This window comes from Suncus etruscus, chromosome 2, assembly GCF_024139225.1.
Source record: "Suncus etruscus isolate mSunEtr1 chromosome 2, mSunEtr1.pri.cur, whole genome shotgun sequence".
In the NCBI taxonomy this organism is placed as follows: domain Eukaryota; kingdom Metazoa; phylum Chordata; class Mammalia; order Eulipotyphla; family Soricidae; genus Suncus; species Suncus etruscus.
Genome location: NC_064849.1, coordinates 53,582,777 through 53,606,337, shown reverse-complemented (window position 1 = coordinate 53,606,337; position 23,561 = coordinate 53,582,777). Strand labels below are relative to the sequence as shown.

The 23,561-nt window shown below is 40.2% G+C and overlaps 1 protein-coding gene and 1 non-coding gene across 2 annotated transcripts; both read right to left on the bottom strand.

Annotated features, from left to right (window-relative positions):
- Nucleotides 1-765: 765 nt before the first annotated feature.
- On the bottom strand, nt 766-23,474 carry PPP2R3C (protein phosphatase 2 regulatory subunit B''gamma). The gene is given in 14 exon segments (XM_049766651.1): nt 766-1,251; nt 4,640-4,699; nt 6,590-6,727; nt 9,842-9,978; nt 11,794-11,869; nt 11,943-11,998; nt 12,273-12,405; nt 14,998-15,068; nt 16,730-16,790; nt 16,792-16,828; nt 18,225-18,337; nt 19,094-19,198; nt 21,067-21,194; nt 23,341-23,474. Coding segments are annotated over 14 exon segments (1,362 nt in total). The 5' UTR covers nt 23,399-23,474; the 3' UTR covers nt 766-1,062.
- LOC126003118 (U6 spliceosomal RNA) lies at nt 4,177-4,283 on the bottom strand. Its single transcript, XR_007493659.1, has one exon. It is a non-coding gene; the product is annotated as a U6 spliceosomal RNA (small nuclear RNA).
- Nucleotides 23,475-23,561: the final 87 nt, after the last annotated feature.

Here is a 23,561-nt window from a genome sequence, read left to right as displayed (position 1 = left end):
AATGATAAACAGTCTTAGTCTTACACGAAAGCTCTGTGACAGTGAAAGTGTATTAACCTGATATGTGGTTATGTCTGCACAATAAAGGGAGCATAACACTGCTGAAGTCAAGAGTTTAGTGTATGTTCTCCCCTGCACTCAGGCTCCAGGTGGTGTTTGCTCCATAAGACGCACAGACATTTTCCCCCAACCTTGGGGTGGGGTGCATCTTATGGTACAAAAAATACAGTAAATAGCTCTAATGAATGGGGAAGTCTAGAATCTTTGAGATAATATACTTTAGAACTAGACACAAATTCAATGACCATAGTATAATTTATCCTTCATATAATGTAGTTTTTTTGTTCTGGGGCCACACCCAGTGGCACTCAGGTGTTACCCTGGCTCTGCTCTCTGAAATCTCCTGGCAGGCTCAGGACACTATGGGATGCTGGGAATCGAACTCGGGTCCGTCCCAGGTTAGCTGCATGCAAGGCAAATGCCCTATTGCTGTGCTATCACTCCAGCCCCCAAATAATGAAATTCTCTTTTTTTTCATGTGTTTTTTTTTTTGGGGGGGGGGGTGCACATCTGACCATACTCAGGAGTTACTCTTGGCTCTGTGCTCAGAAGTCGCTCCTGAAAGGCTTGGGGGGACCATATGGGATGCCGGGATTCGAACTAGGGTTCGTCCTGTGTTGGCCGCGTGCAAGGCAAATGCCTTACCACTGTGCTATTGCTCAGGCCCCAAATAATGAAATTCTTAATGACTACACGTTAGAACTATTCCATGAAAATGTATTTTATTTCTGAGGATTTAAAGTAGACTCCTACTTTCACCATCATACCTGCTGTATTTGAACTTCATAGAACCATATCTTAGTAAATTAGACCATCACTTAATCCTGGTAATTTCGAAATAACTGCAACCAAAATTTTAATCACCAGAACATTTGCTGTGTTCTACAGGCACAGACCTAGAAAGAAGTGCTTTATTTAAGTCTTTTCTAAGTATTGCGCACCAAAGGTTCTGTATGCTGCATTCAAGTTTATCTTAGTGAATATAGTGCAGTCTTTGAGAGATCATGTATCATCAAGGTCTGCTGAGCTCTCATTGTCATTTGCAACAAGGGCTTCTCTGTTCTCATAAGTCCAGAATCCATTCAGATCAATTAGAATGGTGGTGACTGTGTCTCCTTGATTACTGTTAATTAAATCCTGAAGAGAAATTTTTAAAGGATCCTTTGGTTTTACCATGTCAAAGATTTCATCCTACAAAACAAACAAAAAAAATAGTGAAACTTAAATGTCAGATTTGTTTAATTTCTGTCATGTAGTTTTGCAAAAGTTGGGATGAGAACAGCTTAAGAAAAGTTTGTTGGGCCCGGAGAGATAGCACAGCGGTGTTTGCCTTGCAAGCAGCCAATCCAGGACCAAAGGTGGTTGGTTCGAATCCCGGTGTCCCATATGGTCCCCCTCTGCCTGCCAGGAGCTATTTCTGAGCAGACAGCCAGGAGGAACCCCTGAGCATCGCCGGGTGTGGCCCAAAAACCAAAAAAAAAAGAAAAAGTTTGTTAATTTTTTGCCATTTTACAGACTCATTTTTCTCTACACATGTTCACACTTTTTGGAAGATATGCAATAGCTATCCTCATTTGGGGCGGGTGGCCACACCCAGTGCTGCTTGAGTTATCCTGGCTATGCACTCAGAAATCGCTTCTGGCTTGGGGGACCATATGGACAATTGGGGAACAAACCACGTTCTGTCCTAGGTTAGTGTGTACAAGGTAAACGCCCTACATCCTGCACCCTGGCACTAGCCCCAGCTATCTTTATTTTAAAGAATAAGCCACAAGCCTAATGCCAACAACAGCTAATTAGTGGCAAAACTAGCTAATGTAGGATTCTGTGAGAATTTTTTTGTTTTGTGCCACACCTGGCAGCTCTCAGTTATCACTCCTGACAGGCTCTGGGGATCATATGTGGTGCCATTTATCAAATCTGAGTCAGCCACATGCAGGGCAAGTATCTTGCCGTTGTACTATCAATTGGTCTTGCTAATGTAGTTTGCTGTAAATAAATCTTAATTCCTTATTCTTTTTTAATTGTCTCTAAATGGTGGCTGAAGCAAAGGTCTTCATTTAAGTGCAACTTAAGCTCATGTTGAAAACTTTTCAATGCTTTAAAGCTAAGACAGTGAAAGGCTTCATTTCCAAATTAGAAGTAGCATTTTACTCTGGATCCTGGGGTGGGTTTGGGGGGGGGGGGTTTGAGCAGGAGCGAACATGTCTTTTTGTTTTGTGTTTTGGATTCTATGTGGCAGTTGCTCAGGGAGAAGTAAGTGGTGCCAGGGACTGAACCCACATAGGCTGTATGCAAGGCAAGTGCTGTGCTTTACTGTCACTTGGCCCCCAGACAGGGGTTGGAGATACCTATAATGAATTTGTAATCCAGAATGGTGCCAAAACTTATTGGAATAAGCAGAAGAATCTATATTACAAATTGTTCTATATGAATACTTTTAAGAAGTTTGGATGTTTCTTTTCCTATTTTTAGGGTAGGCAGAGAGGATTGGGCCACACCTGGGCATTCTTTTTTTTTTTTTTTTTTTTTTTTTTGGGTCATACCCGGCAGTGCTCAGGGGGTTATTCCTGGCTCCAGGCTCAGAAATTGCTCCTGGCAGGCACGGGGGACCATATGGGGCGCCGGGATTTGAACCGATGACCTCTTGCATGAAAGGCAAACGCCTTACCTCCATGCTATCTCTCCGGCCCCACACCTGGGCATTCTTAGGGATGATGGGGTACTACTACCAGCTCTGCTTGGAAAACCAGGCAATGCTAGGGATCAAACCGGGGTTGGCCACATGCAAAGCAATGGTGTTAATATATGGACTATTTCTCTGCCCTAGTACATGCTATAATCTTTAAAGTAAGGAGGCAATTTTTATTTAAAGATTTAGAGCAATTTAACTAAAATATAAATTTTTAATCTTGTATGTTTGTAAAACTATCTTCTGGATTGGTAGTAAAATTATAGTTCCTAAATTACCTGTTATATAGTTTCAAATTTATCTCATTTATATTAAACTAAAGTAGCTATTGCTCGTAAATTTTGGTGAAAACTGAATAGGTTTTTTTTGTTTGTTTTTGTTTTTTGGGTCATATCCAGCAGTACTCAGGGGTTATTCCTGGTTCTACTCTCAGAAATTGCTTCTGGCAAGCTTGGAAGACCATATGGGATGCCAGGATTCGAATCACTGTTCTTTCTGGGTTGGCTGCGTGCAAGGCAAATGCCCTACCATTGTGCTATCTCTCCAGCCCCAGGATGGGTTATTTGATTGTATTAAATATCAATTTGAGGGGCCAGAGAGAGAGCATGGAGTTAAGGCGTTTGCCTTGCATGCCGAAGGTCATTGGTTTGAATCCCGGCATCCCATATGGTCCCCCGAGCCTGCCAGGAGCGATTTCTGAGCATAGAGCCAGGAATAACCCCTGAGCGCTGCCGGGTGTGATCCAAAAACCAAAAACCAAAAAAAAAAAAAAAATCAATTTGAACCTGTTGACACTAAACTGTTTTCCATAACTGGTGAAAATCTGGAGCCAGAAAGATATTACAGCAGGTAGAGCCCGAGCCTTGCACAAAGCCAACCCGGGTTCGATCTCCAGCATCCCATAAAATTCCCACATAGCCTTTCCTGGTGTTACGCAAAAACAAATAACTGGCAAAAATCTGATTACTAAAATTGCTGAGTAGTACCATGTGCTTCAAAAAGTGTTAAGATTTTATAGTTTGGAGGAATTCTTTTTTTTGTTTGTTTTTTTTTTTTAGTGTTTGGGTCACACCCAGCAGCGCTCAGGGGACCATATGGGATGCTGAATTCGAACCAATGTCCTTCTGCATGCAAGGCAAAGGCCTTACCTCCATGCTATCTCTCTGGCCCCTTGGAAGAATTCTTAAAATGCAAGCAAGCCTATTGAAGTACTCAAATCTGAACAGTTCTTATTAAAAATTCAGTTGCCAGGGAGATGGCTCAATGCACATGCATTGTGGAAGCTTGGATTTGGTCCTCACTGCTGTAAAGTTCCCTAACCAATGAGCTGTGAGTAGCCCCTAAGCACCACTTGATGTGATCCCAAAACCAAACCAAACTAAATGAGATTGCCAAAGGACAATAGATTCTCTCTTTTTTTTTTAAATAATGTGGAACGCTTCACGAATTTGTGTGTCATCCTTGCACAGGGGCCATGCTAATCTTCTCTGTATTGTTCCAATTTTAGTATATATGCTGCCGAAGCAAGCACACAATAGACTCTCTTAATTTCCAAACAAAAGGTATAAATGCTGGTTGTGCTCATAAACTAAATACATAAACTAAAAAGCATTAGTCCAAAAATTGTCTCCCTTTCTAATTAATTATTAACTCAGAATAACAACAACTACTCTATTCAGCTTAACACTTATTTGGGGGCGGGGGGGACACAACTGTTCAGAATTCGCTCCTGGCAGACTTGGGGGACCATATGGGATGACAGGGATCAAACCCCAATCATCTGTGTGCAAGGCAAACGCTCTACCCACTGTGCTATCGCTCTGGCCCCACATTGTTACTTTTGTACAAAATTTCATTAAGTATTTAGTAATAAGGAAAAAAAATAACCTTGACATCTTGAAATGAAACAGGATCTTGTCCATGGATTTTCATTAGTTCCTGTATGGCCTGCATTTAAGTAGAAATAAATACATTAATGCAAAGTAAATTATACGACAGCTCCACCCCTCCCTTCCGGTCCTAAGAGTATATTATTCCTGTTATCCTTCCTTTCCTTTTGGACCAGAAGCCTCGTTTAAACTACTCATTGATATTCTCAATTTCCTTGGCTTAGCTTAGCATGCAACAAAATCACAAGCCTGGATCTGTGTGACAGTGAAGAGATGTGATGTAGCCTATCCTACAGATTATCGCTACTATCGCCTTTCATGTGACACGAGAGTTGTTCTTCTGTGAAAAGCTGGAAACTTCCGTTCCCACCCTATGCTTTGCTAAACAGAGCTACACTTTAACAACAGAAAATACTGAAGGGAAGAAGACTACTGCAGTCCAAATGGACTAATATTTTAGGTGTGAGCCATTCACTGAAACTGATGATCCAAAGGGCTACTAGGTTGAGGGTGGCACACAGAGTTTTGTGCATGGGAACCCCTTTGAAGCAGAGAATCTGTGTATGCTGAGTTACTGAAAAAGAGTGCACCATTACTTGTTTCAGTACTTGGAATATTGGGTATGAAAGTTCCATGAATAATCCTGAAATTGCAGGGCTCAGCACAGTAATTTGTTACATTAGTCATAAAACTGAGCCTAATTAAACTTAAGGTTTTGATAAATTTAATATTTAATTACTCAAAGAGCACATTCTGCAAAATCTGTGAAAAAAATATTGTGAAAAATGGTTGAGTACCTAATTTCCAAGTCTTAATTACTTGGTGTACCTATAACTGAATTTTCATTAAATAGATCTACCCAAAGTATCCCTATATTAATGGTTTCATATTCTTGACTCAGATTAACCAAGAAACAGTCAGTTTTTAAAAAACTGAACTCCCATACGATCCAGCTATACCACTCCTAGGGATTACCCTAGGAACACAAAAACACAATACAAAAAAGGCTTCTGCACACCTATATTCATAGGTTGAGGAGCATTGGTGGTAGGAATGTTGCACTGGTGAAGGGGGTGTTTAATTTTTATAACTAAAACCAACTACAAACATGTTTGTAATCATGGGGCTTAAATAAAGATATTAAAAAACTAATAAAATAATACATTCTAATAGAATTATAATTTATCCTACTAAATTATCAGTTCTAATATTGTGGAGCTGAGAAACCAGGTAAGTTGCTTTTAAAATAATACAAAATTAAAAAAAATGCAAAAAATTTTTAATGGAAAAGCTTAGGGAAAATTGTTTATGACAAAATTTTACTATTTAAATTTTTTTCTTTCTTTTTGGGGACCACATCCAATAGTGCTCAAGGGTTATTCCTGGCTCTGCACTCAGAAATCACACCTGGCAGGCTCGGGGACCATATGGGATGCTGGGTATTGAGTTTGGGCTGGCCACATATAAGGCAAGCACCAATTACTGTGTTATCTACTGTTCAGCTTAACCATGTATAAAAGTCACTTACACATTGACTATTAGGGGCTGGAGAGAGACTGTGTGCACAACATGCAGACAGCCTGGGTTTATTCCTGGCAGTAGCATCACAAAGGTCTCAAGAACTGCCAGGTGCAACGAGGTGGGGAGCAGCCTCCTAAGAAACACTAGATGTGGCCAAAGTAGAAAAACTCACCAATGAAAGACCTTTTCTAAGTTATTTAATAAAGCTTCTATAGGATTTTACATATTGGTTTTTGATAACCAATAGCATAAAATTTGTATAGCATGTTTGTACCTCTAATAACACTAGTAAATGCTGATGTAAATTGTACACTAAGACCCTTTTGTTAAACCTAAACAAGTTGGATAAAATTGTCAATGAGTACATGATTTAAACAATTGGTTTAATATATCCTAATTAATGATGACTCACTTAAACAAGACTTACCCTAAAGAAATAATTAAGGGAAAAGACATTCAGATAACCTTTGTTCTCTATATCAAGCAATTTGAAAATATATTGAAGAGCAGCAGGTTCTTTTCGGTTTTCTAATGCAAGAACAAAATCCAGGTAGGTCTTATAATCCTATAGAAAAGAAAATGATGTACATTAGGACCCTAATATAGAGTATATTTTTGAGGTGGGGTTTTTATTTTTGGTGTTTGGGTTACACCTATTGGTATTAGTGGGTTGTTCCTGGAGGTTTCTTCTAGTCATACTCTGAACCATGCAGGTGCAGGGATTGAACCCAGGCCTCCAAAGTATGCACTCACCCCCAAAAATTCTCTCCATTCTCCAAACAGCACTTTTAAATTAATTTTTTCAGTGCCAGCAATAACCAAATACAGGCTTCTACATGGAAGGCAAGTTCTCTACCACTAAGCTACCTGATCTAGCTCTGTCTACATTTTTTCATTATTTACCAGAAGCCATGCATTTCACTATGAGCAGCAGTCACAAAACTGTTTCTACAACTTTCCCTTTTTCCTTTGTAGTTAGCTTACAATGCTTTTACTTAAAAATAATTATTCGGGGGCCCGGAGAAATAGCACAGCGATGTTTGCCTTGCAAACAGCTGATCCAGAACCAAAGGAGGTTGGTTCGAATCCCGGTGTCCCATATGGTCCCCCGTGCTTGCCAGGAGCTATTTCTGAGCAGACAGCCAGGAGTAACCCCTGAGCACCGCCGGGTGTGACCCAAAAACCAAAAAAAAAAAAAAAAAAAAAAAAAAATTAGGGCTATAAGATGGCTCTTGGCTCATGGAGCTGCAGCATATCCTCTATGCATGTAGAGGCCTGTGTTGAATCCACTGCACCACAAGGTCCCAAAGCACCAATAAGGAGCATTTCTCATTCACTATACCAGGATTAGCCCTTGGAACTGCCAAGTTCTGCCTTAAAAACAAAAAAAATAATAGGAGTCAGAGGAATACTACAGTGGGTAGGGTATTTGCCTTGCATGCAGCTGACCTCAGGCATCCCATCTGGTCCCCATGACTACCACCAGGAGTAATTCCTGAGTGCACCAATAGAGTAACCCCTGAACACAACCAGGTTTAGATTAGAAATAAAACAAATTAAGAAATCAATGGAAATTATTGTTAAAGCTAAATTATAAAAGTATAAAGCTTTAACAATTAATAAAACTTTGTCAATTCTCTTTTGACAATGTAACCATTTTCCTTTTCTGATTTTGGGCCATGCCTCAGATTACTCTTGGCTCTGTGCTCAGATATCACTCGTGGCAGACTCAGGGAACCATATGGAATGCTGAGGATTGAACCCAGGTCAGCCGAGTGCAAGGCAAATGCTCTATCTGCTGTGCTATAGTATTGATTTGGGGTTGGGGATGCCACTTAGTTGTACAGCAAAACCACACACACAAATACACATTTTAAATTGCTATCTAGAGGTGAAGATATAATCCAGGGGCTGAATATATGCTTTGCACGTTGGATGCCCAGGTTTGATCCCCAGCAAGATGTGATTCTGAGCACCATGACCCTTGGACACAGACCTAAGAATGGTCCCTAAATCACAATATAAAAATGAGATACTAAATTAGTGCTGTGACCAAAAACACAGAACAGGTACATGCTAACATTTAGCTACTTATATAGCTACTTAGAGTTATAAAACCTGATTTTTAAATTTAAACTATGGCATATATTGTACTATGTTTGACCTCATGATTTAATGAATGAATCATTTATATGAAAATAGTCAACAAGGGGGCTGGAGAGATAGCACAGTGGCAGGGTGTTTGCCTTGCATGTGGGAGGGACAAGGTTCAATTCCTGGCATCCCAGATGGTGCCCCAGCCTGCCAGGGGTGATTTCTAAGTGCAGAGCCAGGAGTGACCCCTGAGCTCTGCTGGATGTTGCCCAAAAGCAAATGAATCAATAAATAAAGTTTTTGTTGTTTTTTTTTTTTAAAGAAAATAACAAAAATGACCACTTTTTATTTTCCTTTGGGTTTTGGGTCACATATGGGGTTTACTCTTGGCTCTGTGCTCAGAAATCGCCCCTGGCAGGATCAGGGGACCTCATGGGATGCCGGGAATCAAAACAGGGTCTGTCCTGTGTTGGCCATGTGCAAGGCAAATGCCCTACTGTTGTGCTATAGCTCTGGCTCCAAGAATGACCGCTTTTCAATTTTTTTCCTTTTATTCATCCTCACTCTTAAGTGCACTGACAATAAAATCAACAAAATATTAAAGCTTTTCTTTTTTTGGTTTTTGGGTCACACCCAGCACTGCTCAGGGGTTATTTCTGGCTCTGCAATCAGAAATCGCTCCTGGGAAGACCCGGGAAACCATATGGGATGCTATGAACCACCGTCCGTTCTGGATCAGCTGCATGCAAAGCAAACGCCCTACCGCTATGCTATATCTCCGGCCCCTTTTTCCTTTGGGCGGGGGGATTGATATTAAGCATTTCATTGAGTCCTTATTGAAAGTAATATTTTTAAAAAGCATATTCACCTTAAGTTCAAAAGCTCCAAATCTCAATTCTGTTAATTCATACACTTTTTATTGTTTGTTTTTTAAGCCACACCCAGTGTGTTCAGGGCTTATTACTGGCTCTTTGCTCAGGGTTCACCCATGCTGGGCTCGGGAGCATACATAGTGCCAGGGATAAAACTGGGATTGGCCACATAGAAGGCAACTGCCTTCACAAGTCCCCGTCCCCCGCCTACATACACAATCCCTCTGGCCTCTATATACTTTTTGGTTGGGGGGGTACACCAAGTGGCGCTCAGGGTTTACTCTTGTTTCTGCACTCAGAAATTGCTCCTGGCAGGCTCGGGGGACCATATGGAATGCCAGGGATTGAACACAGGTAGGACACATGCAAGGCAAATACCCTTTCTGCTTTGCTATCCCTCTGGCTCCCTTTGTACACTTTTTAAGATATTATTACATTAAAAGTAATTAAAATAATGTTACCACTTCATGAAAAGGAAGTACTTTTTTTTTTTTTTTTTTTTTGGTTTTTGGGCCACACCCGTTTGACGCTCAGGGGTTACTCCTGGCTATGTGCTCAGAAATTGCCCCTGGCTTGGGGGGACCATATGGGACGCCGGGGGATCGAACCGCGGTCCGTTCCTTGGCTAGCGCTTGTAAGGCAGACACCTTACCTCTAGCGCCACCTTCCCGGCCCCGAAAAGGAAGTACTTTTAAAAATATTTTAAACTGTACCATTTCTCCATCATAAGTGAGACATTCCTGGAAGACCCGGTCTAAGAAGACGTTGGTCATGGTTGCTGTTCCATAGCGGGAGAGCTCTTCTTTACTGAGCATGCCATTGTGATCCTTATCTAGGTTCAAATACTGGCCTGGGAAAGAAAATGCATAAAAGACACTGATGACTAAAAGAAGATTCTCTAAACAATACAGAGGTAGGGTGTTTGCCTTGCTCTGGACTGGTTTGATCCCTTGTACCCTACTAGTAGTGACCCATGAACACAGCGAGGAGTAAATTCTAAGCATTGCTGGAATGTCCACAACATTGTCCCACAACACCAACAACAAATTTATATATAATATACATTACAGAACAATCATTTTCAATTTGCAACCTTTTGAAAACATTCTGGTTTCTATATTGGGTATAGGTATGGGGAAATCAACAAAAGTATTGAAATACTAGATTGCCAAAATGAGCCAGGAGACTGACTACTACCCTACATAATGATGTTAAAAAAAAGTCCAGGTAAACTTTGCCAGAGCACCTGCCTTAAGGGCCTTTTGAGGAACAGCATTTTTTGTTTTTTGTTTTTGGGTCACACCCAGCAACTCCTGGCTCTATGCTCAGAAATTACTCCAGGCAGGCTCAGGGAACCATAGGGGATGCCGGGATTCAAGCCAGCACCCTTCTACATGCAAGGCAAACACCCTACCTCCATACTATCTCTCTGGCGCTCAAAGAACAGCATTTTATCACAAAGCAAATCTAGAGCTAATGTTCAGAATGATGCTCCTGAGTCAAGAAGATTCAAATACTGTTTAGGTTCTATTAGAAAGAGTATAATGACACAAAAAGTACTAAATTATAAATCACTTGTACTTATTAAAAACAAGTTTTTGTAATCTAAAGTGATCATTTTTTTATTGATGTTTTTATTGACATAGCACTAGTTTATATGATAGTGTTTCAGAGTGCTTTTTCATACCTCTTCAAGAGTAAGTTATACCACACCAGCCACCAAAAGGTTGACAACCCTCCCCTGCTATTTCTTTTTTTTTTTTTTTTTTTTTTTTTGGTTTTTCGGGCCACACCCGTTAGATGCTCAGGGGTTACTCCTGGCTACGCGCTCAGAAATTGCCCTGGCTTGGGGGACCATATGGGACACCGGGGGATCGAACCGTGGTCCTTTCCTTGGCTAGCGCTTGTAAGGCAGACACCTTACCTCTAGCGCCACCTCGCCGGCCCCACCCCCTGCTATTTCAATGTTCTACCTTTTATCCACCCCACAACACATACAAGTATCTCACATATTAGCCAAACTCGGTTGTACACTTTAAAAAATTTTAAGTCTGCAAGGCAGACCAAACCTTACTCCTATACTGACTCTCTGCTTCTAGATCTATAATCTGAAACCAATGATTAGTTCCAAATTGGTTTTGTTCTTTGTTTCTTTATATCCCACATAGGGATGAGATCAAGTATTTCTTTTTATAGTATACTTTTTCTTTGTTTTTTGTTTTATGACCAACTAACGGTGGTCAGGGATCACTCAGAGGATCATATGGGTGCCAGGACTTAAACCAGGATCAGTCATATGCAGGGCAAGCTCTCTACCTGTGGTTCCCCACCTGTTCTGATCCCTGGTATGGATATATTATTATATATATATATATATGCACATGTAAATATATAAGAGAGCAAGTGAGAAAATGAGTGTACCCCACTGATACATAAGGGCCTCTCCTTATATTTGGGGGACTCCTTATGGTTGGGGGACCATTTGCAGTGCAAAGGATTGATCCAAGGTTGGTCACATGCAAGGCAAATGCCTTAATCCCTGTACTATTTCTCTGGCTCTAAAGTATATTAAGCATAAGATAAATTACTCGATGTATGAAACTGTCCTTTGAACAATTAGCCAAGGAAAGGAGAATTCAAATCTTACTTTATAAAAAAAGCATACCATAAACCCTTAGGGCAGAAGGAGCAGAAAACCAATTTGTTTCTTGACTCTCTTTGGATAGTTCCTCATCTCTTAACTAAATAAACAGAGACAAAATTAGAAGATAGCAATTGTTATGTGATAAAATCAAGTAGTTTAAAAGCATTTACCTCTAACAGATCATCTAGAAAGCTGCATGCTAAAATATCTTGAATTTTGATCTTCCCTTTAAACAGAAAAGAAACACAATTACTGAATTTCATTTTCAAAATCAATTTTATAATGATATTATTTTAGAAGAGCAATCATATTTGTATTTTAAAATTCTCAAGCTTTTTCTGGAATCCATATAAGGCAGTCAAATACCTTGTACATAATCATAATTATGAAGATATTTAATGTTATAATGCATTAGGATAATTACATTTTTAAGATTTCCCTCTAAATCAGAGATTTAGAAATAATAGCCTTATGATATCTAAGAAAAGATCCTCTTTTACCTGTTCTTAGAGGGTCTAAAAAAAAGAAGAACTTCCTAACAGCTGTACAAACATAAAAGGAATAAAAAGATTTTTCCAGTCCATCTAATTGTGGCAAAGTAGGGATAAGTTCCAATATGTAGTTTTCTAAATCCTGAAAGAATAAAAAGAGTAAACCACATAGGGTTAAATACTGTTGTATCTTCTTCAATGGAAAATAAGTTCAGTCTTAATATTATTCAGTATTAATACTATATAAATTATTAAACCATAATGAAAATAGCATTGAATTGTATTATTAAACTTTAGATCATATTTTTAATTTAAATTTTTGAATAGATTAATAGATAGTATGCATTTTGAATAGGTAATAGCTTAAAATTCAATGGACCAAAAAACTTTTCTTGAGAAGTCTTCCAACCATTTCCTCTCAGCAGAGATAACTTCTATCTATCTATCTATCTATCTATCTATCTATCTATCTATCTATCTATCTATCTATCTATCATCTATCTATCTATCTATCTATCTATCTATCTATCATCTATCAGCTTCTTATGTTTCCAGAAGTCAACACATATTGTGTGGGGCTGCAGTGATAGCACAGCAGGTAGAGTGCTTGACTTACAGGTAGCCAACCCGGTCTGATCTCTGGCATCCCATATGCCAGGAGTTATTACTGAGTGCACAGCCAGAAGTAAACCCTGAGCAGCACAGGGTGTGGCCCCAAAACAAACATACTATGTATTTCTCTTGCTTCTTTTTAAAAAATCTATCCATGCAAATTCTTGCTGTTAACATGTAATAATATATTAAAGTCATTCCATAATGACTCTTTAAAATTTCTATTCTTGGAAAATAAGTATGTATGACTGTATTTATTGAATGGCTATATGTCATTATCTATTTCCTCATTCTTCTACTGAAGAACATGAAGTCACAGATTCTCTTTTACCACACTAAGAATGAGGCTGCCACAGGAGAATGACAGTAAACCCACAGGGTACAGCAGGAGAGTGAAGATTTTTCAGGCAAAGAGCAATATCTGGTGGACACTCCTGCCAAATGTTGCTTTGAGTTACAGTTATGAGCTCGAGTGGTCACGTTTTCAACATTAGGCTGAAATATATTCCTTTTGACATCAATATGTGCAAGACTGAGGTTTGGGTAGTTCCTATGGTACATCAATACATAAGAATGGCCGGCACGCCTTCCATCTTAGCTAAAATAGGCCTTTAATTTGTCATACTATTCTCTGTTAACCCCTATTTTATTTTCTCCAGAGCCTGTCACTATTTTAAAATGATCCTGCTTTGGGATCAGGGAGAGAGCTCAAAAGGGAGGAGCACAGCCTTCACATGCACAGGCTCCCACCCTAGCACCAAATGGCCTCCAATGCCCTGCTGGATACAGCCCTACTAGTCTCCAGTATCACTAGGGAAGCTTCCCCTAAAATATAATTATGTACTCTTTCTTAAGAATTTGCCTTTCATCTCAACCAATGAGCAGTATATATGTAAGGGCCCAAGGATATCTGATGGTACCTCTAGGTCTCCTGAGCATCTCTTAATAAGGCAATAATTCTGGGCCTTTACCATTTGAAATAATCAAGCACTAGAAATACTTACGAATAGCCAAAATATTTTAGTATTTCTTCAATCATACTTATTCCATTAAAATGACTTTTTAGAAATGAATGAATTTGTACATTTCTAATTTCCTATGTTACTAACAAAATAAATGAAAATGACATTCTTTTCATCCTTTCAAAGGCTTTTCAAAGGATGAAAAAAAAGGTCTAAAAGGGAATTTTTGTGATTGATATACATTTAAAAAAAAATTTTTTTTTTTTTTGGGCCATACCCGGCGGTGCTCAGGGGTTACTCCTGGCTGTCTGCTCAGAAATAGCTCCTGGCAGGCACGGGGGACCATATGCGACACAGGGGTTCGAACCAACCACCTTTGGTCCTGGGTCGGCTGCTTGCAAGGCAAACGCCGCTGTGCTATCTTTCCGGGCCCTACATTTAAAAATATTTTGTTATTTGTAGAAACAATCAACAGAAGAATCACCAGTAGCTGCTGATAACTATTGTTAACATTTTAGTTTTTCTTGGGCCATACCTAGAGATGCCCAGGGCTTACTGCTGGCTCTGCACTCAAGAATTATTCTTGGCAGGGCTTGCAAAACCATATGTGATGCTGGGGATCAAACCTGGGTGGGCCATATGCAATGCAAGTGCCATACCCACTGTGCTCTCTTTCTCTCTCTGATCCATGGTGTTAATATATAAAATGCATATTTACATACATATATATATTTCTTTTTTTTTTTTTAGTTTTTGGGCCACACCCAGCAGGGCTCAGGAGTTATTCCTGGCTTGGCGCTCAGAAATTGCTCCTGGCAGGCTGGAGGGACCATATGGGATGCCAGGGATTGAACCCATGTCTGATCCAGGTTGTCTTGTGTGCAAGGCAAATGCCCTACCGCTGTGCTATCCCTCCAGTCCTGGTGTTAATATTTTGATATTGATGGTAGTTGTGAAAATAGGTAAATAATACACTAGCTTTCACAGTGCAAAGGTCTGGAACACATGCTAACATTCAATCCTCTTGCCCTCTGGGGCTCCTGAGCACTGCCAGCAATACCAGATGAATTCAGTACCATTGAACCCAAGAACCAAACCATTTGTCCTAACTGGTCCAAATTTGCAGGACCCTCTGCAAATAAATATAGATTTATACTTACAGATTCTCGAAGGTATCCTTGTCCAGCAACATCATATAAACTGAGTCCTATTCTTGTTTGATGAAGCCACACTTTAAAGAAATGAACAAAGTTTATTAAGACCTGTCCCTTATCATATGAACAAAAGGAGATAAAAAAGTGAAATTAGGGCCCGGAGAGATAGCACAGCGGCATTTGTCTTGCAAGCAGCCAATCCAGGACCAAAGGTGGTTGGTTTGAATCCCGGTGTCCCATATGGTCCTCTGTGCCTGCCAGGAGCTATTTCTGAGCAGACAGCCAGGAGTAACCCCTGAGCATTGCCGGGTGTGGCCCAAATACCAAAAAAAAAAAAAAAGTGAAATTAGAGGGATAAGCTAATCTAACTACAAATTTATTTCTTCTCATACATATTTCTTTAATAAATCAAGAATTGTTCAAAACAAAACAAATGTGCCATCAAGTTAATGGCAAACTTCAATATGTCTATTATATATAAGCATCAAAAAATTGATGCCCTTGAGTATATTGTTTACTACCTATTCAAACTTGGGAGTTCTGCCAAACAGGGACCACCGGGTATAATGTTATGTCTTCAGTGAAGTTGCATTTATTCTACAGGAGACTAATTACAGCAACTAAAATGTTAATTAAAGATGGTTATACGTAGTTCTACTTTACAAATCACTATGGACCTCCAAAGAAATCATAACACTCAACCGTTTAATAAGAACTCCTGATTCAAATACGTAATTATAAGTTTAAAACTAATCTCTCATAGCATGGTAATAATATCCATAGACTAAATAGAGATAAGAGTTAGGAGATCAAGTCCAGGGTAGGAAGTTTGCCACAAAGAACAGTGAGTGCATGTAGAATAGAGAAAGGGTCTACAATGACAATGATAGTTGGAACTGATCACTCTGGACAAGAACTACGTGTTGAAAGGGAAGAAAGTAACATGCAAGGCATCCCTCTGTTAACAATGGTGCAATCAACAGTGTGAAAAAGGAAAGAAAGAGAGTAAAAAGAGAAGTAAATCGCCTGCTTTAGAGACAGGCAGGGGGTAGGTTAGGAGGGGAATCAGGGAGACAATGGTGAAAGAGGTGCACTGGTGAAGGGTGGTATATATTTTATGAATAAAACTCAACAATGAAGAATTTTATAATCACAGTGCTTAAATAATGCAATTAATAAAAAACTAATCTCTCAGAGGATTAACCTTTAATTATTGATGAAATATAGTAGTCGAATAAAATATTTAAAAGCATCAAACGTCTCAGATTTTGATATATTTACTTAGCTACTATCTTTAGGACACAATGTTTTTTTTTAAAAAGAGAACTAAACTCCTATTTAGCTCTTAGTAAGCTTTCAGGAGAAATTGCCATCAGGATAACAAATCTTAGTAAACACCAAGAAATTTCTGCCTGTTTAAACCTTATTGAAGAATTTTTTTTTTTTCACATTGAAGATATACTCTAAAAAAAGAGGGCCTAAAACCTACTTGATTTACACATAGGAATTTGGACACAGCGGACAGAGACACCAAGGGACACAAGGGCATTTGCCTTGCATGCAGAAGGATGGTGGTTCAAATCTGGCATCCTATATAGTCCCCGAGACTGCCAGGAGTGATTTCTGAGCACAGAATTCAGGAAGTAACCCCTGAGTGCTGCCGGGTTGTGACCCAAAAAACCAAAAACAAAAAAAAAAAAAGAAAAAAGAAAAAGGAAAAAAAAAGAAATTAACTTACCCTTTCTCATGACATAATTAAAGAACTGCATAATAGAAATTCTTCCATAGGAATCTGTATTGAAGGAGTTTAGCAAAAACTTTTGCTGTAAAAAATTGCCTAAGGGAAGAAAACAGATATTAAAGTAGTACCTAACAAAATGTAAATAAACTTCTAATTTTATTGTTATTTTTGTTCTTTTGTTTTTTGGGCCATACCCAGCAGTGCTCAGGAGTTATTCCTGGCTCTGTGCTCAGAAAAAAACTCCTGGCAGGCCAGGAATCTGTGTATGGATATGGATGCTGAGAACTGAAACCCAGGTTTTGTACGGGTAGGCTGCATGCAAGGCAAGTATCCTACCCGCTGTGCTATCGCTCCAGCCCCAATGAATAAATTAATTTTAAAAATTGATTTTTAAAGGGGCTGGAGAGATAGCAGTAGTATAAAGTAGAGCGTTTTGCCTTGCATGCAGAAAGACAGTGGTTCGAATTCCCAGATCCCATACAGTCCCCTGAGCCTGCTAGGAGTGATTTTTGAGCGTAGAGCCAGGAGTAACCCCTGAGCCGCTTGCCGGGTGTGGCCCAAAAAATAACAAAAAATTTTAAAAATGGTCGGCAAGAGACGTGGGGTAGGCCTTTGTCTTACACAAAGCCAACCCAGGTTTGCTTCCCCAGCATCTCATATGGTCTTACTGAGCTCTGCCCAAGAGTAATCCCTGAGCACAACCAGATGTGACTCAAAAAACTATAAATAAAAAAAAAGGAGCAGGGGGGTGGAGAGGTTGTAGAGACACAGAATAGGATTAAGGTATTTGCATGTAAACCAACACTGTCTGTTCTTCAACACTACAAGAGCAAACGCTTCGCATGTGAGGGCCCTGATTTCAATTCCTAGCATCACATGAATCCTCAAGCACCACTGAAGTTCTGGAGATTGTCCCTGAGTACGCCCAGATGGCCACAGAATTGTACTACTGGGCCTGAATACTGAACCCTGGAATCAAGCATCACTGAAGTGGCCTCAAATCTCCCAAGTACTGCTGAAGTAGGTCCCATTGTAAATAAAGAGTCCAAAAAAAAAAAAAAAGATAAGAGTCAAAGGTAAATAGTCAAATATATAGCTCTGTGGTAGAGCACAAATCTTGTATGTGTGTGACCTTGAATTCATTAATAACTAAAACTGACTAAAACTACCATACCATGGATTGAAATTTTCTTTTTGTTTGTTTGTTTGGTTTGGTTTTTGGGTCACAGCAAGCAGCGTACAGGTATTACTTCTGGCTCTGTGCTCAGAAATCACTCCTGGCAGGCTCAGGGGGACCATATGGGGTGCCGGGGAATCGAATCTGGGTCAGTCCCAGGTCGGCCGCATGCACAGCAAATGCCATACCACTGTGCTATCTCTCTGGCCCCTGACTGAAATTTTCATTAATATCTAAGTAAAACATTGAAAATGCTTAACCAAAAAAAATAGGAAAGGGAATGCTTAACAAACACATGTTAAATAGATTCCTTACTTGCATTTTGATCCAGCTTTTTCACCAACTTTCAAAAAACTTTCATAATTAATCATTGCTTCTTCTCCAATCATTGGTGGTGTTTGGTGCTTGTCCAACAAAAACCATAAGTTCTTAGAATTGGAGATGTTAAAGAGAACAAAAAATTTAATAGGTATTATTGCCATTAAAATGACAATGAGGGAGGAGAGTTAATATTAAGATGAATCTATGCTTATTATCCTGATAAGTAATAACATAATAAAAAATAGCTAGTGTTTATCAAGCGCCTACTAAGTTGTGAAATTTTCTTATATACCTCCTTAAATCAATATAACTATGTGGTATAGACAAGGCTTCCCCTTCTTTACAAATGAGAACTGAATCAGAGAAATATTAAATCTATTACCCAAGATCACAAAGCAAGGATGGGATTTAAAACCCTGTAGTTGACTTGATAGCAATGGCTCTATCTTTGGCGTCCTATTAGAATCACCTCCAGACTTGAAAACAAAACAGAACTATCCTTGGAAGAGGGGTCCATAAGAGCTCTGAGTTGGTTCTGGCAGCTACCACTATTTTAGAACTATGCTTCTGCACACACATTAAAGAGAAACCCTGAAATTTTTTTGATTGTTTTTTTTTGGTTTGGGGGCCACACCTAGTGACGCTCAGGGGTTACTTCTGACTAGGCGCTTAGAAATCGCTCCTGGCTGAGGGGAGCATATGGGATGCAGGGGGTCATACTGAGGTCTGTCCTGGGCAGCCACATGCAAAGCAAACGCCCTACCACTGTGCTATCGCTCCGGCCTCTAAACTTTGAATTTCTTAATGACAAGTAAAAGTATGAAATAGCTAACATCTAAAGTCACCTTTCATTTCATTCTTACCTGTAATTCTTCATTATCTAACAGTTCTCTGCTTTTCCTTTGCAAAAAGACAGCTCGGGATTCCTCTCTTAATTTCTGTAGTAAGACTTCATCTTCAGCTGGCAGCTGAAAAGACATTGTACAGTCAATTTCTGTACTTAAATACTAGCCTATATATGTATGCCACTGCTTCAAATCACTTTTTTTTTTTTTTTGGTTTTTCGGGCCACACCCATTTGATGTTCAGGGGTTACTCCTGGCTAAGCACTCAGAATTGCCCCTGGCTAGGGGGGACCGTATGGTCCAGGGGATTGAACTACAGTCAATTGAACTACAGTCCTTCCTTGGCTAGCGCTTGCAAGGCAGACACCTTACCTCTAGCGCCACCTCGCCGGCCCCTACTTTTTGTATTTTAATTTTGCTTAACAAGTTCATTTGACATAAAAAGGTCCAAAGAGAATTCCGTATCAACAAGGCCAAATCCCTGTACAGAAAAGGGTAACAGTAAGGCCAGGAATGTAGGTCAGTGGAAGAATTCATGCTTCACATAAAGGAGAATCTGGGTCTAATCTCCAGCATACTATGCACCCCTCAAAAGACAAAAACAACAAAATCCACAGAGACCAGAGAAATAGGATAGGGCTTAAGATACATAATTTGCATATATTCAACCAGGATTTAATCCCTGGAACTGAATATGGCTACCAAAAACAAAAACAAAAACAAAACAAAACATAGGAGTATCCCTGGAATACAGAGCTAGAAAAAGCCTGAGTATCGCCAGCCATGATTGATTTTCCCACCAAAATAAAGAACAAAACCAGAAAAAGGCAAAAGTTTATCCCAAGTTTCATTTCATATTCTTAAAATACTTTGTACTATAATTTTGGACTGATAGAATTAGAACTAGCTGAAGATCCATGTAAAGCAGACCTTTAGAAAATGGAAAATGGAAAAACCTTACTTGGAAATGATCAAATTAGTGTCTGTTACAATGGTCTTCAAGACAGTGTACCCAGTGGGTGTGTTTCAGAGTCAGTTCATAACTAGGACCATGCATTCCAGGAGATGAGGATATAATCCTATTTAAGCTCAAGTTTCATAAATAGCAAATTCTGGATTCCATTCATGACACCCAAACATAAATTTAAAAAAAAAGGAATGAGCCAGAAAGAGAACACACTGGACTCAAGTGCATGCTTTGTATGCACTGAGATTGATCCCTAGGTTTCCCCCATGGTCTTCCTAGAGGGACCCAGAGCACAGAGCCAGTAGACTCCAAGCAGCAACAATATGACCTCCAAAACCTTATCTGCTATATGGTATCTACAGTTCAGGTTATAAATATTTTTAGCTATAATCCTCTCCAAAGACATTTTTTGCATTTTAGGCATAAGGAAACATAATTAACTCTTCCAGTTTTTCATTCTTACCAAATAAACACCTCCTCACTTCCAAAAAGTACTCTTTATGTCTGGGTAGTTTGCTCAGGTAGGAGAGTTTGCTTTGTGTGAGTCTTGAGTTTAATCCCTTCTACCACTTGGTCATGAGTTTAATCCCTTCTACCACTTGGCACTCTATGCACTGCCAGGAGGAGTCCTCGTAGCTACCAACACTATTAAGCTCACATCACTGTCACTGAGGTGTATACCCCCCTCAAAAATAAAGTCAAAAGGTAAAAAGGAAATTAATAAACCTGTCTCATACAAATGTCTGACAACTTGGCCCAAGAGAAGACTTAATAATATCTGTATTGAATTTAAGAAGAAAAAGTTTAAAGTTAGTAACAACTTTTTGTTCTTCAACCAATTTTGAGAGGCATAGGGGGCCACACTAGTAGGTACTCAGGTTGTTCCTGATAGCGTGAAGGGGACCATACCTGAGACTCCTGAATCCACAGCATGTGTTCAGTTTGTTGAGAGCTATTTCTCCAGCTTTCATAAACCATTTATATAAAACCTCATGATTTTATCAAGTCCAAAGTAATAACTTACCCGATAATAAAACCGGGGAATGGTCTTATAGAATTCATTTGCATTTTTTCCACCTCCTTTCCATTCAGCATAGTATCTGGTAAATAAATCCATCTCTTCATCTTTTAATTCTTGCTCAGTTTTATTTTCTGGAAACAGATTGGGGGAGGGGGGGAAAGAAAACACATTTTTTTTTTTTTTTTGGTTTTTGGCCACACCCGGTGATGCTCAGGGATTTACTCCTGGCTATGTGCTCAGAAATCATCCCTGGCTTGGGGGACCATATGGGACGCCAGGTGATCGAACCACGATCTGTCGTAGGATAGTGCATGCAAGGCAGACACCTATGCCCTGTGCCACCACTTCGACCCAAAGAAAGCACTTTTAATATCAAACTTTTACTCTACTTGGGTTCACTTCAGTCTTATTTAAAAGTTATAATGCCAACATCTACATATTGTATGTAAACATCCATATAAGTACTGAAATGCCAAGAATCCATTGAAAAAAAACACCTTCCCTTCATCTTAACCTATATTTCTGCTATTCCTCCACTTTATAATAGACTCAACTTGTACCTCTCTTGCAGACACTGACACATTCCCAATTCAACCAAAAGTACTGAGATAGCACATGTTATACCGTACCAGATACTGGATTCAAGTAATGAAAAAATTGCATTCCGTGCTTAATGCCAGACTTTCCATCTGCAGTTGACTGACCTTCAGGGCACAATCACCCTTCCGACAACCTGCTTCTGGAATGTAGCTATAATTCAGCTATCCTGTCACATCTGTAGCAACTAGTGCCTATTGGTCTTCGCCTCTGATTATAAGTCAGTATATTCTGGGCCCAGAGAGATAGCACAGCGGCGTTTGCCTTGCAAGCAGCCGATCCAGGACCAAAGGTGATTGGTTCGAATCCCGGTGTCCCACATGGTCCCCTGTGCCTGCCAGGAGGTATTTCTGAGCAGACAGCCAGGAGTAACCCCTGAGCACCGCCGGGTATGACCCAAAAACCAAAAAAAAAAAAAAAAAAAAAAAAAAGTCAGTATATTCTGTCTAATTTCTTTCTGACCCATCAGCTTTGACACGCAGATAAAAAAACCAAGAGTGTGTCTCCAGAAACCAAGAGAAAAATTAAGTTTATTACTTCGGACTATTAGCTAGGTAAACTTTTCCAAAAAGATACCTGTCCTGTCATTTTTCCTTTTGGCACTCCCCCCCCCCCACCTTTTTAAATTCAATTTATGGGTCACCTTTGGGAATTTTCCTGTAAGGAGTTCAGAGAAATATAACATAAGTTGGAAAGGAATGTGAGATCAAATGACTGTTGATAAAAATGGAGTTATTACAGCTTGTCAGAAGTGATATGATATGGCCCAGGAGTAAAAGTAAAATCTGGGGCTGAGGTGATAGACTAACGGGTTGGAGGTTTGCCTTGCACCCAGCTGACCTGGGTTCGATCCTCTGCATCTCATATGGTCGAGTGATTCCTAAGTGCAGGAACCTGGGCATTGCAGGCTTGCATTACGTGGTCCCCATCCTTCCCATTCCAAAGGATAATCCAAAATAAAAAGGCACAAGAATCCAGCAGGGAGGATGATCTCAAAGAAGTGAGGGCGGAAAGAAATGATTAAAGAACGGGCAAGGCTCTTGCTTCTACTTTCTCAAATACCATTGTCAGAAGGTAAACAACAGACAGGACAGAAGCAGGCTGGAGAGTTGGTAGATAAGCCTTAAAGTGCTAGAGAGTGACTGACATGGGGGGAAAGGCGTGTCTGTGAACTGCTAAACACCACTATGGGCAAGTGGGCATGCATTCACGGAGACAATGCAGCGTGATTCCATTTTTCGTCCCATTACTTCAGCAGCATCTTCCACGCAAGAACTAGATAAGCGCATTTAAGCAAGTGTGAGAGAGAGGGAAACTTGACTACAAGACCTGAAATGGTTAGAGCGGGACAAGCCTAGATTCTAGAAGACGGCAGAATCAATGGATTCCAGGTCCAGGCAGGGAGAGGGACATTCAGTTCCTCTGCACACAAGTCTGGGTGAAGATCGCGGAGGAGAGCACTTCAGGAAGCTTTCACTACGGTTACTCTCTCCCCCAGAGAGAAAGGAAGAGACCCCTCGAGCCCCGAACCCCAGAATCCCCGAACCCCTCAACCTCCTTTGTCTGAATGGGGTTTGACAGACGTGGTGAACGCGGCTGCAGGAGCCACTCCGGTCTTCCTTCCCACTTGTAGGTTTTGGAGGCTTGGCAAACTCTACGGGCGGCCCCTCCCAAACTCACTCTTTGGGTCGCTGCTGGGCGTCGCCAACCGCTGGCGAAGCATTTCTTTCCAGTCCATGGCCGATTCCCGTCGCGTTGCGGCGCCAACATTTAATTGAGCTTTCCGAGCTGCGCTTCCGCCCGACCTCGTCCCGGCTAGGGAAGCCGCCCCGCCGCCATCTTGGCTGAGGGCGGAAGTCGGGAAGAGAGAACTAGCGTTAAGGAAGCCACGGCGGCCACTA